Below are 18,194 nucleotides of genomic sequence, written 5' to 3'. Positions count from 1 at the left end.
ATGCAGTTTCCAATTTTTTTTGTTGGTTAATAATAGATGAAAATAAAAATTTTAAACAGTGACCTAAATGTATTTCTGCTGTTGAAATTTTTCAACATTAGGCTTCGGCTGTTGCTGATAAATATCTTTTTTTATTAGAGAAATAGGAGTCTGCGTTTTGGTTAAACTTTGAAAATGATTTCCTTTTGTAGCCAGTTTCAATAAATTAAAAATAGTATTTAACATCGCTTCCGTTTGTCAAATACATTGATTTTTGAGCAGAATTTTCTGCTGATTGCACAAAACTTTAGATTAATGATTTATGACAAAAACTCTAGCTGTTACTGAAAAAGTACCATGTGTACGTCTGCAAAAATATTTTGGCATGGATTAATTTTAACAGAACAAGCAAAAACTTCTGTAGCGAAAGAGTCAAAGTTTTTGGCGAGACTTGCAATGTATTACAGATTGAGGAGAACGACTGCAGTTCCAGACACAGTAGGTGCCTGCAGAGGGTTAACTGACTTATGTCTTCTCACCCATAAAATCACGATATTCCTTAATAAACGAAAGACCAACTCTGCAGTCACACATTGTCAGTGGCTGACTTCACACGTTGACCCCTAGAGACCGGGCTACCGGTCAATATATCTTATTAATACTGTCTAGCCATGCTTAACACAATTGTGTCAAGTTGAAAGATTCTCTAACAGAAAAAATAGTGTCAAATCACTTGGTAACGATAACTGCCACGGGGCAGATGTGATAAATCTATGCACTCACAACCCGTACGATAATCTCATACCTAAAGATCCTTGTCATTCTTCGAAATGTGACAACCGAGAGCGGGTGAGAAGAATACATTGGCAGCTCTAGTGAATGCCCTGCCAGGCACTCGATGACCTATAATTTAGTGAATGAGTAGAGGAGTTGAACATGACCTCTTGAGACCGGTTGAGAGCTACTCAGATAATTAAAACTAATGGAACAAATGACAAGCAAAATTACATCGAGTTTAACAATAACATTGCCATCCAATAATATTTTGTGTGATGACACAAAAATTTACACCACTTGGCTTTGACAATATTTGTGAGATTATATATTATAATATATAATCTATATTATTATAATATATATTATATATATATGTATTATATTGGAGATATTTGTGAAGAGAATTTATTGTTCGCTGAACGGAATAAACTTAAATTTCAAGGCAATAGACTAACTCCCTTTCATTTCTGTCGGTTTGCAGAAATAAATTTTCAACTGCATCTGAAGCAAGTCTTCCCGTATAGTCTTAAGTCTGGTTCACACTATATCGCCATATGACAGCGTTTTACTTTTGTCGATCATTGCTGATTATGTGAACCGTAAACCGATGGCATCGACGAAGCAACGCGGATATGTCGGGAAAGTTTGCAGCTCTCAAACTTTCCCGTTATTTCGTCAACCATGGACGACCGCCTTTTTAATGTGAACCAATTGGGCGATAGTAATTCGCGGATAGCAGATTTATTTATTTCCGTTTATGATAGTTGCTGCGGGACTAGTGTTTGAGCCAAGCACTCAAAAACCGAGGTTTTTGTCACAAAAATTAAAAAAAAAAAAATGTGAACACTACGTCACGGAGCATTTGTTGATGCAAACGCGGATGGGCTTGTAATACATGTAGTGTGAACATTGTTGTCATCGACGATCACCGAAGTATTGTGGCATCGATGCCGAGCAATTTAGCAGAGCAATAAATGATTGAATAGTCCATTTAAAAACCTGCCGTAATGAACCATTGATGTCGACTCTTAAGTCAGCATTATGGTATTTATTTGTCATCTGTCTAGACTTCGGTCTGCCCAAAAGTCGGCGCCACATGTATTCATATCTCGGTCAGAGTGCTCTGACCACAGGTTACCCGTGGCGCTTCTATACGCTGTCACACGCACTTTTAGACGGGTCGTAAATGCATTTTTTCGACACAAAGAACAATGTGTAATAAAATTGACCAACTGAAACCCTGCTGGTTATTTTAATAGTGTAAGCATCCCAAATTTGATTTTTGTAAGCTACAAACAAGTATTACTTAGCAAGCTCTTATTAAAAATGTAACTAAGGTGTCAGCAAAATTGGCAAAAGGCACGCAAGAACATTCTAGAATGATGACAGGCCTCTGCTGACTATATTTTTAATCAAGTACTCACTGTCAATTACATAATTCCTGGTGACATTGATGAGCAGGTGTACACTCGCGCAGAGAAATTTATAGACATGAGAAGCATTTGTAGTATTGACAATCCGTCATTAACTATCAAAGACTATCAACCGTCAAACTATCACTATTAACCGTCAAAGACTATCGGGTAACTGTACTGGGGCCATGTATAGCAGTTATCGTAGACAATAGGTGTGCATAGAGCATCCTTTCTAACAAATCAATAAAATACTAACTATTAAAGTCAAAAACCTAAATTTGTATTGGGAAGCCATTGAAAATGCTTTCAGTAAGTTTCTCTTCAACTGCAATGTTCATCTAATTCACTGTCAGATTATTTGACCTCTCAGAAGCCATGGCTAAATGACAACCAAAGCAAACCTTCCGACATTGGAAGGTCGCTATAGGAGAGAGTGAACGAATGTCAAAGCATGCAATCAATGACATTGATGATGTTCAATTTGGTGCTGCTAGGTGTAACCGAAACTGGTTTTTGATTGGAATTGATTACAATACTTATTTAATTTTGTCACAAATAACCATTTTAATGGTGACCCAGAATACAGCGAATGGAGTTATGCAGCAGCTATCAAATAGAAAATTGCTAAAAACCAAAAAATAGAATCGCAGAAATAGCTGGAGTGACATTAAATTTGTTTAGCTCTGTTCTGAGCCGTGGGGCCGTAAATTCATGAACTTTTTATTACCGTATTAGCAATAAGTTCATTTCAAACAAAAAATTTGTTCCAAGTTATGCCATACAGGAATCATAAAAAGGCAGCAGTTAGTCCATCATATCAAATAGATACTTGGTTTGACGGGTAGTCAGAGATTAAGTTACCAGACCAGCCATAACACATATACCTACTGTTGTTACGTAATAATAATAATATTATAATAATATTGGCATAAGCCATGTCAAATTCATGTAATTGGTCTTACTAATGAGCAGTAGACTGGAGCAGCTTGAAGTACATGTACAATATCCAATCTTTCATCTACCTGATTGATGAGATCAAGCGTAGGCCAATGAGCTTCAATCTTTGCTTGAAATGTGATGGTTTATATTAGTTAGCCATACAGTATATGCTAGATAGCTAAGTAGCATATATTGTGTAACTATATGTAATATATTCTATAGCTATACAGTATATATTGGATAACTAAACAGTTTTACATTTTCAGATAGCTGAGCTAAATTGTATATATTAATATATTATATTTAATTGTATATATTTATTATATTTATATGTTATATTTAATTGTAAATATTTATTTGTAATCACTCAGTTGTTCAGTTTCTGAGAAGGCTAATCTAAACCTTTGAGAACGCTTTAGAACTCAAAAAGAAATATTCCTTAAGTAACCAAGAAAATTCTAAGGCAAGAACTGGTGTGTTTTGGAAAAATAATACAAACCACGCCTCCCCTGTATAAGCTACGCCCCTAAATACCACACTATCCTACCAGCTTTAGCACACGCTACAATGTTGTGTCTGAAACAGCAGCCAATGAGAAGGCTGTGTTGGTCACTCCCACAACTCATTATTTCTTATAAAATGCGTGAACAGCAGTCTCATCACCCATTCACTGATTTAGACACAAGGTAATTTAAGAATACCATTCAAAGAGACGTTCCAAAGACACCCATGGAGCTATCTTACTATACACTATTGGTTTTGACTCTGATCACTGTAGTCTCTGGAAACGGTAGCTCTAACTCAACGGTAATTTACTACAATGGAGTTTACGTCAACACGACAGACGCACGAGTTGCAACGTCGCGTAGTGCGCATGCCACAGCTCAATCCGTCTATAGAAATTTCTTCACTAAAATCATCCTCAATGCAGGTACGTGATCCTCGTATGCTTGATTTACGATATAGGAATATATTTTATTATATAAATATATTTTAAAGTATAAAGTAGATTTCTTTCTGATGAACAATAATTTCTTTGACTTGATTTTTGCTTCCTACATTTCATAGAAATGTAATTGCTCCGAAAGGCTTCATTAATACCTATTGATGAATCTCCGCGAGAGTTGATAACTCCAAAAATGAACACCTGTGGCAGAATCTACCTACAGATTATGTTATGCGTTGTAGATGTTCATGAGATTGATCTAACAATACTGTTAGACTCAAGCCTTAGTATCGGAGCCTCTAACCACAAAAATGCCAAATTCTTGCTCAAGGTAAGTTGGAGCAATCAAGAAAAAAGAATATGACTGACACAACTTTAAATCGTCTCCAACTTAATTATTGTAGCGTTGTCATCTCAATAAATTGATTTTAGTTTTGATTAAAGTGAAATTAAAATCTAAACTTATAATTAGACATCGAGTAAACATATGGATATGAGCATAAATTATTCGAGTTAATATTTGTAATGGCAGGTTTAACAGCAGACTTGGCAGATGCGCAGTGAAACTGATTACATAACATGTTTGCATAATGAGAACTTTATTTAAATGATCCAATTTCATAGAAAAGACTTGGCACAAGAACTGCCGGTGGTGTCAGCACTGGCAAGGTCGTACGGGCATCAATTCTTAAAACAATACTGTATTGACAACAGTTAGTGAATCACACGCTACCAATTGGAAATGTACCAGATGTCTCATGGCGGCTGTTTGATGGCATCAAATGGCTTTTCGCCGCCGGGTATTTAGGTTGGCGTCACTCTACTAAAGCCCGCTTGTCTGGAAAACCTGTTAGTTGTTGGCAATTGTTCACGTGAGCACTGAGTACGCTTTCCCTATATCAATGGCTAACAGCCACAACGCTTAATTACCGAAATAAAATTAATAAAAAATATTACTAACATCTCTCGCCATGGATAACCGCCATGGATAACCGTAGCTTTATGTTCTTTAGAAAACAATAATACTTGCAGACAATGATTGGCGTGATGAAGCGTAACAACTTCCCGTCGCGTGTGAGGACATCAATGTATTCCTTCTCGATGAGCGGATACATAACCCGAGAGTTTGCATTTGGAGAAGTCAAGTTTCGAGAGCTCATTCGACGAAGCATATATAGGTCACAGTTTCAAAGTAAGTCACCGTTACATTTCACAGAATTTTCCAAGTGCTATCACTAAGATTTATGACTCTTAAAGCAAACGCATGAAAAAGATCATCTGTATATCAGAATAGGCTTCACTAGCCGAAGCAAGGCTATTGTCCTGTGGAAGAGGGTGTTAACAGAGGGCATAGTTGTGGCTTTGTTCGTGTAATAAATACTCCCGGACAATATACGATGTCATTTTGAAATCTTGTTTGCATGAAAATATTAAATTAGTCTACCATGTTTCAACTCCCTAATAAATTATTGATATATAGTGCTATAAAAATATTCGCTTCTTGGAAAAAATTGTAAAAATACTAGCAGGAAGCATAGTTTCTTAGTAGAAAGTAATTTAAGGTCAAGGGCTTTTGGCAGCATTCATAATAGCTCTCCCAGTTTCCTAGACATCTTTATGAATGAGGCCATGCCAGTCAGATTCTCTCGCATTTATCATCATCTAATCTATAGACTGCTGCCTTACAGATGCATCCTACACACACCTGACCAACGCTCTTTATTGGATGGACTTAAAAATGCAACGGTACTGCAGACCCACAGCTAAAAAAGTACTCATCATCGCCACAGATGGAATTGCTGATGATGACACAATGGATGATCAAGGACTTAATGGGCCAGTGTCAAGCCTTCGTGATCATAGTAAGTCTAGTACCTGGCCATTAGATATTCAAATAAAAGAACTTCACTAAATGGTGCATGTGTTCAAAGAGAAGTTACCAAAAAGTAAATCCATGATTTCATTAATTAAACATAATTTTGTCAGTGATAGCTTCATTGTAGCAAATGAGTAGTATTTCTAATAAAGACAAATTTATCCTGAGAACCATTTGCTGCCTGACTAAGAAATGAAGAGCCTATGATGTCATAAGCTTGGGAGGGGCAGACGATTGCAAAACCCATTGTTATCGTGACAGCTCATTGTCTTGTAAAACTTGTGGTCAGTGTTTCATTATTATTGCAGCTTCAAAGTTAACTACAAAGACTAGTTGATTGTGCAGAAGAATACTGTATTTTCAGATCTAATGTTTGAACCAGATGCCTGTTACATGTCTAGGACGTAAAATCCCAAATTATAATTCTACTTTCAAACGATATCAAAATTATTACACATAGCTTGGCAAATATGGCCAGATTTTCCAGAGGAAATGATAGTTGATTTGTTGACGGAGCATTATGAGCATTAAGACAACAAGCCATCATTTATAGGGCAAATTCACGTAATGTACTCTGTGGCCTATATTCTGGGAAGAATACTATGTAAGCATTTCTTTCATGCTAAACGACTTATAGGAAAAAATAATGGAAAATACAAATAATGCTTTCACTATGTTTAATTTAATTGATCATAATCTTTTTCCAAATACTGTTTTTGCCAGCCGAAACCATAGGTTTGTTCCATCCACTCCATTTGTTTCAGCCAACTAATTAAAACTATGGAGTATTTATTGCAATAATAAGGAATTATAATAACATACCGCAAGAACACATAATAAATATTGTTGTTTTCCCTGAAAGAACCACAAACTTTATAATAATCGAACCACAAGGTTCATAATAGGGTCATAATACTGTGACCTTTTGCACTAATGCTCTAAATGTTTCTTACTCAATGCTTTGCAGATGTAGAGACATACGTGGTGGCGCTGGGTGAGGACCTAGATCTAACAAGGATATCTGTGATAGCCTCCGACAGCGAAAGTGAGCATATATTCTATCTAAAGGACACTACTTATACCGGCAAGGTTATGGAAGGGTTAATGGACAGAATGACAGCCCACTACAGCAAATCCTGATCGGTATACAGCTGATGTAAAGCCTCCAATGAAGTCAAACATTGCAGGCTCACTGGATACGCAATGCGATCAATTGATCTCTAAGACGATGAGCATTATTAAATAGTCAATGTTCATTGAATAGAAAATGTTAAAGCCGGCATGAAAATGTCAAATATATATATGATATATTCCAGTTTTTCTGAAATGTCTCCGCTAGTCCATGCATTTTCTTTTAAACATAATGAATGATATAAACCCCAATCTATTGTTATTATTTATTGCAATTACATGTATATATCTTTGTGCAATTTCATACTCAGATGAAATGAACTATTTGTATCTACAACAAATTTATATATTCTACATAGACATATCATTACAAATAAAATATAGACAATAGAAATTACTGTTTGTAAATTTATTGTTACTAGCACCTTGGCAGTCCGGTGGGCCATAAGAGTAATAACTATGTGTACAGTTATTCCAAATGCAGTATGGCGGTTGATCTATGCGGATGTTAGTGTCTGTCTAGCAAGCTAATGTTGTGGGTTGGTTGAATGATGCAATATTTCTCCCAACATTCACCTGTGGCTTCGGACGGACAGACAGACGGACAGACACGGCTCTTTTTATAGTAAAGACTAGATGAATGTCCGGGTAATATAAAAGGTTTTGGAAAGAAAAATGATTTTTATCTAACATATAACAACATTAACCATTCCAACTTTTAAACTTTATATAATGAGAAAAGTGTTTTTGTGCAGTTCAAAGGAATTGAGAGAACAAAGAAAACAACTGTAAAGGTTTTGAAACTTTTTAAAAAACAAACTTTAAAATTTTATATCATGAAATAAGTGTTTTGTTGAAATAAATTAGGAAGTAAAATAAAACTGTAGAAGTGTTTAGATGTAAATGTGAAATAATTAGCAAGTAATGGCTAAATATAGTCTGTTTTGCTACGATTACAATGAAAAATTATTTGTTATACAATGATATAATTCTAGTTCGTTTCAGTGCTGGCATCACAAGGCGAAAATATCGCATAGAAATATAGAGTGGTATAAAAACCCATACTAATTATCTACAACAATCTCCTCCTGGTAAAAATCATCACCATTAAAAAAAGTAACGAAACAATATGTTAACCTTAGTAACTATAGTTACCTACAATAGCTTTAGCGTAGGTAACTATAGTTTTAAGGTAACTTTTGTGGTTATGATCTGCAAAAAAATGTAACATTACAATGTACTACACGCAGAGTTCTGATTTTCAAGATAGATGTGTCCCATAAACGCTGAATCTAACTTAAATGAATTTAGTTCACTAAACACATACTTGAAGGAAATTTTATTATGTATTTTAGTAAACTTCAAACATTTAACTAAAATTTTATCATTTATTTGTTTGCAATTCTGTTTTTACCATAACCGATGGTACACTGATAGCGGCAAAACAGCATATCGGCATTTTGTTATTTCGTCGTAATCAGTACAACAATCGCCAAATTTTAATTTCGAGAAAAAGTATTGTTGAGATCGTGTGGAAAAAAAAATTCGCCCCAACGAAAAAATAACAAAAAAGCGTCATGCTTCCATAGAGTTCGGCAAAAATATTTTATAACAGGCGCATCGTAATGCGTGGGCGTAATATATCAATTAATATGTCATTTAGCGTGTGCATACGGTATAAATATATAAGAGCAATAAAATTCTAAGGACTGCATAGCTCAGTATTTAAATGCGTGGATAGGAATTTGGTGGTTGCAATATCCGTGAGTTCAAATCCAGCACGTAGTGAGCTTTTCATTCCAAGAATTTAATAGCTATAACTGGACAGGCATATATGTGAACGGACGAACAATGACAAACTTTGAGGTATATTTTTATAAACTAACTGGATGCCCGTGTTACACAGATAACAACAAACAGTTTTTGTATAGAAAATTTACTTTTAATCAACATATTCAACATCAATATTTACCATTCTAACTGTTAAATCAAGGTATTTGTTTATTTCTGTGAACTGCACTATTTATGTTTACTGTGTTTATACCTGTGTACTTCATATCATACCGCTTGCAGTCTCTATTACATATTTATACTGATTGCAATAGTCTTGCCTATATGAGTTTAAAAATTTTTTTTCACATATGGGCATGCATTTTCCTTCTGGTAAGGCTTTACACATGAAGCGGAAGCCGCAATGTTTAATGTGAAGCCATAAAAGATTGGCATGTATTCCAAGTACAGTGAAACTCGGATAACTCAAACTTCAAGGGACCGAGCAAAAGTGTTCGAGTTATTAGAGCGTTCAAGTTATCGGGACAGTCACAAGTGCATGTATTTATCAGTAGATACATGTACATATACAAACTATATATCAATCAAAAGCATAGATTGCTTGTTGCAAGTTAAAGGGTCTCTCGTGTGAAGTTTTAAATATTTTTAATCAGAAAGTATAGATATTTTTCTATCACTTGAGATTTGTTTGTTGTTTTAGGTGATGTGACTGCCAGGACGTTCTCAGATTAAAATGGGCAAAACTTGATCGCGGTTAAAACGCTCAGAAAAAATACATGCGTATTTTTCTACCGAGCGTTTTAACCAAGATCAATTTTGCAATAAGTCAGTTATTACAAAACTGCTTTACTTTTAAAAACCCATTATCAATTTTGCCAATTTTACTTTAAATTTATCCGAATTTTACCTCGCTTTTCTTGCTTTCGGAAAGTTATCGCTAAGCGGATGTTTGGTAAAATTTGATTTTTGCAAACCTTTAGAAAAGTCGTTAATGAAAATATTCTGCCGATGTTGGTAGTAACAAAGCCTAAGAACTACTAAATGTCGATATTTATCTCTATGGCTTGGAATAAAGTGATATTCTAAAGCGATAGTAACAACCGTCTCGGTAACCGTTTGGCAAAAAAACTGTTCGAGTTAACGGAGTTTCGGTCGAGTTATCTAAAGCCATTTATCATTGCGTAGGAACGAACCAAACAAATACGTTGAGTTAACCGTGTTTTCAAGTTATCCGAGGGCGAGTTATCCGAGTTTCACTGTATATGCCAAATTTATTCCATGGTATAGCAAGTTGGACAGTGTAGTGTATTGGATAAATGGATGTTCACAGAACAGGCGGTTGTGAGTTCAAATCCAGTTCGCAGCGGATTTCTCATTCTTAAAACTTTATTGCTATAGCTGGACAGATATACAAACATTGTGATTTATATATATATAGATTATCAAATTAGCTAATACAATCAAAATATTTGAAGTTGTTTCAAAGGCGAGTATAATAGTAATTTCAGCTATGTCCATACGAATCAGTAAATTTGCAATACGAGTAGATGAACTTGGCTACTACCTTCCTGAGGTTACCATAAATATTTAGATCTTCCATCAAATCTGATGTACTCCATCATAGCCATGAATAGCTTAACAGTATATTTTCATAGAGTGGCACAAATTCCTTCATGGAATCGCTTAGGCCATAAGATTTGTTGATAAGGTTTTTCGGCTGGCACAAGGTCATAGTGACATTGTAACCTAGCAGCATAATAAATAACCCTCTTTACATGTTGTAAATATTGTGGTAATAATACCAGTTTTAAACAAAACACTATAAAAAATAAACCCTCATTATCCATTATAACTGGCGCATGTTGCTCCCACATTTAAGAAGCAATTGTGTCATCACTGCTACAATAAATCTATATCATTACGCAATAACGCCATATCATTACATGACTGTCCAGTAAATAATACAAATATTCATTTTTACAATATAGCCTCAAAACACCTTTTTTGAATGTTCCAGCAAAAAAGAATACACAGCACATTTGTCATTTACTAATTGTTTGAAGTTGTTCTGACGTAAGATAATTCGGAGTATTGTATCCTACGCTCGAATAAACTCGACTGCATAATTTCACTTTGTTTTTATTGCACTTCTGGTTTATGCACTTCTTGGTAGACTCGCGCCTGATATGTTTTTAGTATACCGTATTTTTCGGACTACTAGCCGCTACTTTTTTCTGACGATTTGAGCCATGCGGCTTATAAAAGGTTGCAGCTATTTTGTGGCTTTTTCTTTCACCGCTAGGGCGCATTAACCAAAATCTCCGGTTAGTGTGCTTCTAGCGGTGAAAGAACCAATAAAACAATGCCTAACGGTACTGTTTCGTTAGACACTAGGTTAAAAAGCGTCGGTTAATACGAAACAGTGCCGTCAGGCACTGTTCCGTTTTAAACAGCAAAGTTGCTGCCGTGTTAAAAAGCACCGTCCTGAGTTCTGCGGCCTATGTATTGTTTTATTATCGTCTTTTGGAAAATAAAGCAGATGCGGCTTATGTAGGGGTGCGGTTTATAGTCCGAAAAGTACGGTAATTCCGAAATTTTAAGTTGATTGGATGATTAGTTCTTGACATATTGTGGGAACATTGAAGACACTTCCAATCAACTGAGTAATGAAAAATGGCTGCTGACAGAACATCAGTGTCTAATAATACACTTATTAAAGTTCTTCATAATGAAGGATCAAAAACAGACTAAGCTAGAAAATTTCTCCTCAGGAACAAAGAACTTCACACTAAAACTATTCCTTTTTCTATTCATAATAAATATACACTCTATCTGACTTGGTGTACCGCCATCTTTATGTTTCTTCAGTTACCTCTAAAACAACACTTCTTTGAAAGCGTGTGAAAACAAGAACTATTTACTTTATTTAGGTTCTGTTTTTTTTTCATTGAGTTCTGCAAGCTTGGAGCTTCAATAAGATAATCTGTTAAAAATTGTGCTATCATAAGTATTTTCACAATCGATGAAATGTTGGTAGTTCAAGGATCAGGGGACTTACTTGTGTGTGCAAGGTTGGGCTTCAAAGTGTTTAATGAAATTCAATGTTACCTCGGGTTGGGATCAGAAACCAAGGTCTGTTTATTTGTACTATTCCGGAAGCTAACATCTTCCATGAAAAACTCCCCTAGACATGACTGTATCTTATTTACTTGTCTTGCGGTGTGGGCCGACCACGAGGCCAGCCCCAACTCAACAAGCTAGTGCATATGGTCTCTCCAGTCCACTCAGAAGTACTGGAGGGCCCTTGTTTACTGCCATCTACACTCTAACCACAATACTCCCAGTAGCCCAGTTTCCAGCGGACGACTATGTTCTTAGCGTACCTACAGCACCTCACTTCTGGCTGGAAAATCAACAGTAGGCATCTCCACTGAACGTCAACCCAAACACAGAATTCTAACACCATTTTTGTCAGCTAAAATTGGCAGACAATAGAAATGTCAATGATCATTTTAGACTGAGAGCCTACACTGATATATTCACTTTTGATTACAGCTTTGCAGACACTCTCACTCCTGCGAGAGAAAAACAGATTGAAATAAATCACTATGTTCAAAATAAAGTATTTTGTCTACGAAACCGTACATAACTTCAGACGACCAGCTAAAACACTAAACCTGTCCGCTGAAGCGGACAAGAAAAATATTGAGAAATCTTGCTGATGAATCAGCAGACCTCGACGCTGCGGCAGACGCTAGTAGTAAATGCTAGCATAGTCGTGTGTATTAGCAGCGCTTGATACTCGACTAGCTGATCATCAGTGAGTCCATTTTATAATAAGATGCTAACTGCAGCGAAAAAAGTAGTTCAACTTCTAATAAAAATCGGTCACTCTAATATAAGATGCTGTTCAGAATAATCACTTTTGACAAATAAAATTATTACAACTTTATACTAACAACTACTAAATTTATATTACAGGTACTATAATAAAAATTGCAACGTTTAAAGGTCATGGAAAAAAGAATTTGCTGGAGTTCTTTGCCTCACATGTTTTTTTGCAGCGCAGTAGTTTGTTGGCTTTAAATTTTGTCTCTCGTCTTTACATTGCCAACTGCCTGCGATTCATTACATTTTACAGTTTTTTGGTTAAAACAATGTGGAGTACTCCTACACATACACACAGATGTTACGGATGTACATATTACATATAATGTTAAAACAATGTGGAGTACTCCTACACATACACATAGATGTTACAGATGTACATATTACATATAATGTTCAGATTATAAGCAGCCAAATTTTCACATAAAAACTTAATTCGTTTCGCGATTTGTTTAATACATTAGAAGCACTCTGCATGCACGTTGGATTGTAACACCCCATATGATGTAATCCATGTAATTCGTTTCCCAGTCCAGAAAACCTCCGATAACATAACCCTAAAGACTCATGTGAAATATATAGCAGAATATATGGGTAAGTGTACGCCGTTGCTTCTATGTAGTTGCATATATGTGCAGAAATCGAGACATATATATAAATATATGTGCACAAGCATACCTCAAATATTCAGACTGAGAGATTTGAACCTTTCGTAAGGCCATTGATTCAAATCAAAAAGCTGTACAGTTGTACAAAAGAACTCATTTTTGCTTATCCGGGACCAGCGACGCCCACGAAATCTGTGCAAATCCGCGAAATAAAGACTAATACACTCGTATCTAATGAAGCCATTTTTTCATTAATCATATCGCCTTTTTCCTAACTTCATGAGATGATTTTAAGGGTCAAGGGAAGGATGCCACAAACACTGCACTTTTATACTTACCACACTTTTACATTCATCTCATTGAGCCAGAAATGGGAGAGATTTAAGTATTCTATGTATTTTAGTTTTTATATTGTTTTTATATAGTTATATTATATAACTGTAACTTCTAAAAAAAATTTTTTTTTACCCCGCACTCTACAAAAGCTGCAAAAGTTGAACACCGAAGTTGGCGAGGGGAGTTGACGGAGGGATTACTGCTGTAATAAGTTATAACTAGTTTTATTTAAATTTTGAAAATATCATTTAAAGTTACAACTTAAAATGAATGTATTTAAATTCGCGTAAGGCAGTGCAATTTATGTTTTGACAAATCCGCTTTGTTTTCTTCCTGCAAGTTTAAATAGCACTGAGGCTATACTCACCTTAGCCTCTCTTCGTCCATCTTGTCAACTAGTTTACTTCTTTCCGTAACCACGGTGACCAACTTTTGTAACAAATCCTCCTCTCTCAGCTTATCATCATCCGTTTTTAAGTTTTCTAAAGTGCATAGTGACCATATGATTATACCAAGGACATATTAAAGTGAAAGATAAACAAAGAAGAGATTAGTTCTGTAATTCATATGACTGTTATATGTACCATTGCAGGCAGTTTAATGTTGTTTTTGGTATTATTTTTAAATGAAGTAATGGATTTCGGATTCAAATCGCATATCCTAGAATTGTAAAAGAATGACAGTAGGTTTCGCCATAACTGGGTACATTGCCAATTTGGTTCGGGTGCATTGACAACGGAGAAGTGTTAGACTGTGGCCCATTGCCTTTGGAAAAACCTTAAAATTTCTAGGTTAAAATCGCATTGTCAGTTGTGCATAACGTAAAAAGGTGCATAGAGGATAACTGCAGTTTTATGTATATGCACAGGACTATGAGCATGTTTATTGCATGTTTGTTAATATTTTATCACAAATAATATATTTCTGTGGCACTTGCAGGGACCCCTTGATGAGTGACTTTGTTAAAATTGTTTTGTTATGTAAAAACTAAAACTTTCAACGAGTAATCAAAAGATTACATAAACAATTAGTGAAGCATTCGGCTAATTTGAAAAATTACATTCTAGCTAAGAGCTTCTACATCATATTATTTTGTACAATTAATAGAACATTGCAAAAACATTTCATCTGCTCTAGCAGCAAATTAAGAACAACCTCCTACTGAACTAAAATTAAAATAAAACGACATGTTTGTAACAATTCAATCAAATTTTTACAAGGATAAAGCATCTCATTTGATCCAGGCAGCACCAAGATATTACAGAGTCAGCAGAAGAAAACGTCGTCATAAGACAACAATATTACAAAGGACTCTCGTAGGAATCAAACACCAAGCAGTGAATTACTAAATGCTGATGGCCTTAGGAGAGGCGATGTCAGCATATGACGGCTGCCAATATTTTATTCTTCACTTCAGTTCCGACTCATAAACTTTAAGGCAAAGGTTCACTACGCCTGGAGGGGATTTGTTAATAGCAGAAGGTGATGTCAACCCTTCCAAGCTCCCTCTGTCATCACATTTAGCGTCATAGCAGCACTCAGACAGGAAGTGATTCGAAATATGAATGCTAATGAGCTACTTTGCCCTTATTGATTGACATTTCGGCAAAAAGGACAGGAAATTTATCTGAGAGAAGTGTATCTCACAGAAACAGCAGAATGACATGGGGATGTCTGCTATTTTTATAGTGGTCTGCTTGTAACAAGGAGTGCGAGCAAACCTTCGAAGAGTTTGATGCCCGCTGACTGCGAGCAGAGGCTGACATTGCAGTACAATGTTCTTGAAAACATGCCCAGCCAATATCACAGAGCATCTTAATGCTCTGTAATCTTGACTGGACATGTCTGAGTCCGGTAGCAATAGCACCTTGACAACCAGAGACATGATCAGTTGTAGACAGCAGTTTAAAGTTGGATGTCATTCTTGTCACCACCCGGAGGCCTTTTTTGGGAATTGAATCTTGAACTGTTGTTGGTAGGTCAGGCATTGTAGACCACTAGACCACGGCTGCTCTCTAACAATGAGTAGTCTGCAACCCGGCCTTTTAGCCTTCCTCGACTAGGAATTAAGTTTCTCAAAATACGTCACAGCCATCGATCCCAAAAGACATGGCGATATAAAATTTCAAGTGAGTAAACAATTCCTCGTTGCATCCCGACTGCACAGACAATGGTAGTACCATAAATATGCGCGTAAACAACTGACCTACGCAAATCCGCAACTCGAAACACACATGAATGGCATAGTTGTAGCCTTCAACAAGGTCAAGCTCACCTCGGCCTAAGTCCAATGCAGTGTATCAAATTACAGTGTGGCTACGTGATCGCCCACACCTTGGACATGCCATATAAGTATTCCATTGGGATCAAAAGAAACTATCATGCAGGGAACAATTGACATCTGTATATTTTAGGATTTCCATCAAATGTCAATGACACTAATGAGACCTTTTGGCACTGCACAATTTCCGGATATATATATATGCACAGTGGCGGAAACTAGGCACACGCACACAATCAAGACAGATTATCAGAGAAAACATGTGAAAATACATGCCATTGTCCCACATGTGCATGTGAGTAGTTTTGTATAACTTTAAAGTGAGATTTCAAATGACATCATGTGCCATTGTTCGTGATACAAATTTCAGCAAAAAGTGGATACATTAAAACACAAAAAACCCCACTTTTAGTAAGATTTAAATGCAATTAAAATCGATATGAATAATAATAATAATTTACCAGCTTTTTACACAAAATTGCATTGTGAATGAAGTTTACAATGAAGTTTGAGTTCCAAAAAAAGGGCTTGCAATTAAAATGGCTTTCAGGTAAACGACCAGTCACGTCATATAATCCAAATAATTGATAAAAATGCAAGTATACTGACTTGAAAAAACCGTTTGGCGTTTTACTTTATACGTATTTTATAAAACTCAGTTTTTTGACTTCATATGAATCAAATAATCTACATAACAAATCAAACTTCGTTTTTTTCTAACTATTAAAAATTACCCAAAAGTTATCTAAATAAAAAATTCTACTTTGAACGAAAGCAAAGGTATATCCAAAACTTACGAAACTTATTTAAAAACTTTAATTTAATGTTCACAGTAAAAATTATGAAAAACAATAATTAATTTTTATTGGGCTGATTATTGGTGATGGAAATGCTAACAGGGTGCACAAATTCTATATTAAACTTTTGAGATATTTAGAACCATTTATTACAGGCGTGTACATACTTTCAATACATCATAGTGTACATACTTTCAATATATCATGGCCAAAGTATAAAATTTTTTTAAACACATGTGATTTTTTTGACACTATTGATGGATTGATGGACACTATGGTAGCCAAGTACTCAAGTACCTCAAGGTTAACAATATTTTCACTGTATATTAAAGAATGAAATTACATAGTCAAGACTTTTTTCAATTGCGAAACACAATGTCGGGCATCACTGAATGAGATTCAAGTGATGCAATGCTTTACCCTAACAAGCTCTAACGCAGCGGACCAAGTACAGAGATGCTATAAGACTGTGTGGCCACACCAGCAGACCAAAAATTTTACTGTTTGATTTAGCATCAAAACATTGCCTTATATTAATAGCGCCCAACAATAACCTGAAAGCAGACTTAACGGCTGCGTTAGTTTTAAAAACTGACAATCCTTTAAATTCTTGAAATATTCCATTAACAATCATGACATTATATATTTCTCAAAGTATGTCCGTGTGTATGTCATGTCTTATGTCTGGTTGCATTCCGGCTATAGCTATTATTAGAATAACTGCAGCTGGACAACAATGCTGACGCAATGTCATGGAGTACTGTCATTAGAAGCCTAGCAGCTTACTGCAATTTTCCATTGGCAATGTGCCAGGCTAACAGCTTGAAAATTACAGTTGTTTGATAAAGTTTTAAAACCTTTACAGTTGTTTTCATTTTTCTCTTAATTTATTTAAACTACACAAAACACTTCTCTCATGATGTGTAGTTTGAAAGTTAGAATAGTAAATGTTGTTATATGTTAAATACAAATCAATTTTCTGTCCAGACGCCGGGTAGCACAGCTAGTGTCTTTATATAGCCCATCATAATGAAATATTATTTAAATGAGAAAAAATGTGCATTTTATGACATTTTGGCACTAGAGCTTTCTGAATGGTAACAGATAACTACTTATGATGGATTCTTTCTTCATTGTCATTGATGAGAGCTTTTCATGCATATGTCACAGTATTGATCATCAGCTTTTAGATCTGCTGCGGCTTCAAACTTAACAGTTGTACGACTCTGGAACATGTAAATGTATATCACCAGCCCTGAGGTCTAATAAGGGTGCTCAGAGTTGTTACGAGCATCTATAGCGAACTGGGGCACTCGACAAGCATTTATATATTCCAAAGGAAATCCATAAATTTAGAGTTGTCTCCTACACGCAGCTTTCAGCAGCACGACCGAAAATGTATCTATACTACTGACAACCTTAGAACAAAT

At 35.6% G+C, this 18,194-nt stretch overlaps 2 protein-coding genes across 6 annotated transcripts in view; one reads left to right on the top strand and one right to left on the bottom strand.

Annotated features, from left to right (window-relative positions):
- Positions 1-18,194, bottom strand: part of LOC137387287 (protein-methionine sulfoxide oxidase mical3a-like) — an 81,276-nt gene that overhangs the window by 20,879 nt on the left and 42,203 nt on the right. For 3 of the 5 annotated variants that reach the window (XM_068073640.1, XM_068073642.1, XM_068073641.1), the window contains exon 15: positions 14,054-14,168. The exons of 1 other annotated variant lie outside the window; for it this stretch is intronic. In XM_068073640.1, coding sequence (XP_067929741.1) covers positions 14,054-14,168 — 115 coding nt within the window. Of the gene's footprint in view, positions 1-14,049; positions 14,169-18,194 lie in introns of those variants that run through there. One more of the 5 variants, XM_068073643.1, reaches the window with a different exon arrangement.
- LOC137388628 (collagen alpha-1(XIV) chain-like) lies at positions 3,797-7,445 on the top strand. The gene is made up of 5 exons (XM_068075105.1): positions 3,797-4,041; positions 4,299-4,387; positions 5,089-5,248; positions 5,745-5,918; positions 6,900-7,445. Exons 1-5 carry the CDS (start codon positions 3,840-3,842, stop codon positions 7,070-7,072), a joined length of 798 nt encoding a protein of 265 aa, XP_067931206.1. The 5' UTR covers positions 3,797-3,839; the 3' UTR covers positions 7,073-7,445.

Source organism: Watersipora subatra, chromosome 2 (assembly GCF_963576615.1).
Source record: "Watersipora subatra chromosome 2, tzWatSuba1.1, whole genome shotgun sequence".
Lineage (NCBI taxonomy): Eukaryota > Metazoa > Bryozoa > Gymnolaemata > Cheilostomatida > Watersiporidae > Watersipora > Watersipora subatra.
The sequence above is the reverse complement of the archived record's forward strand: the minus strand, read 5'-3'. Positions and strand labels throughout refer to the sequence as shown.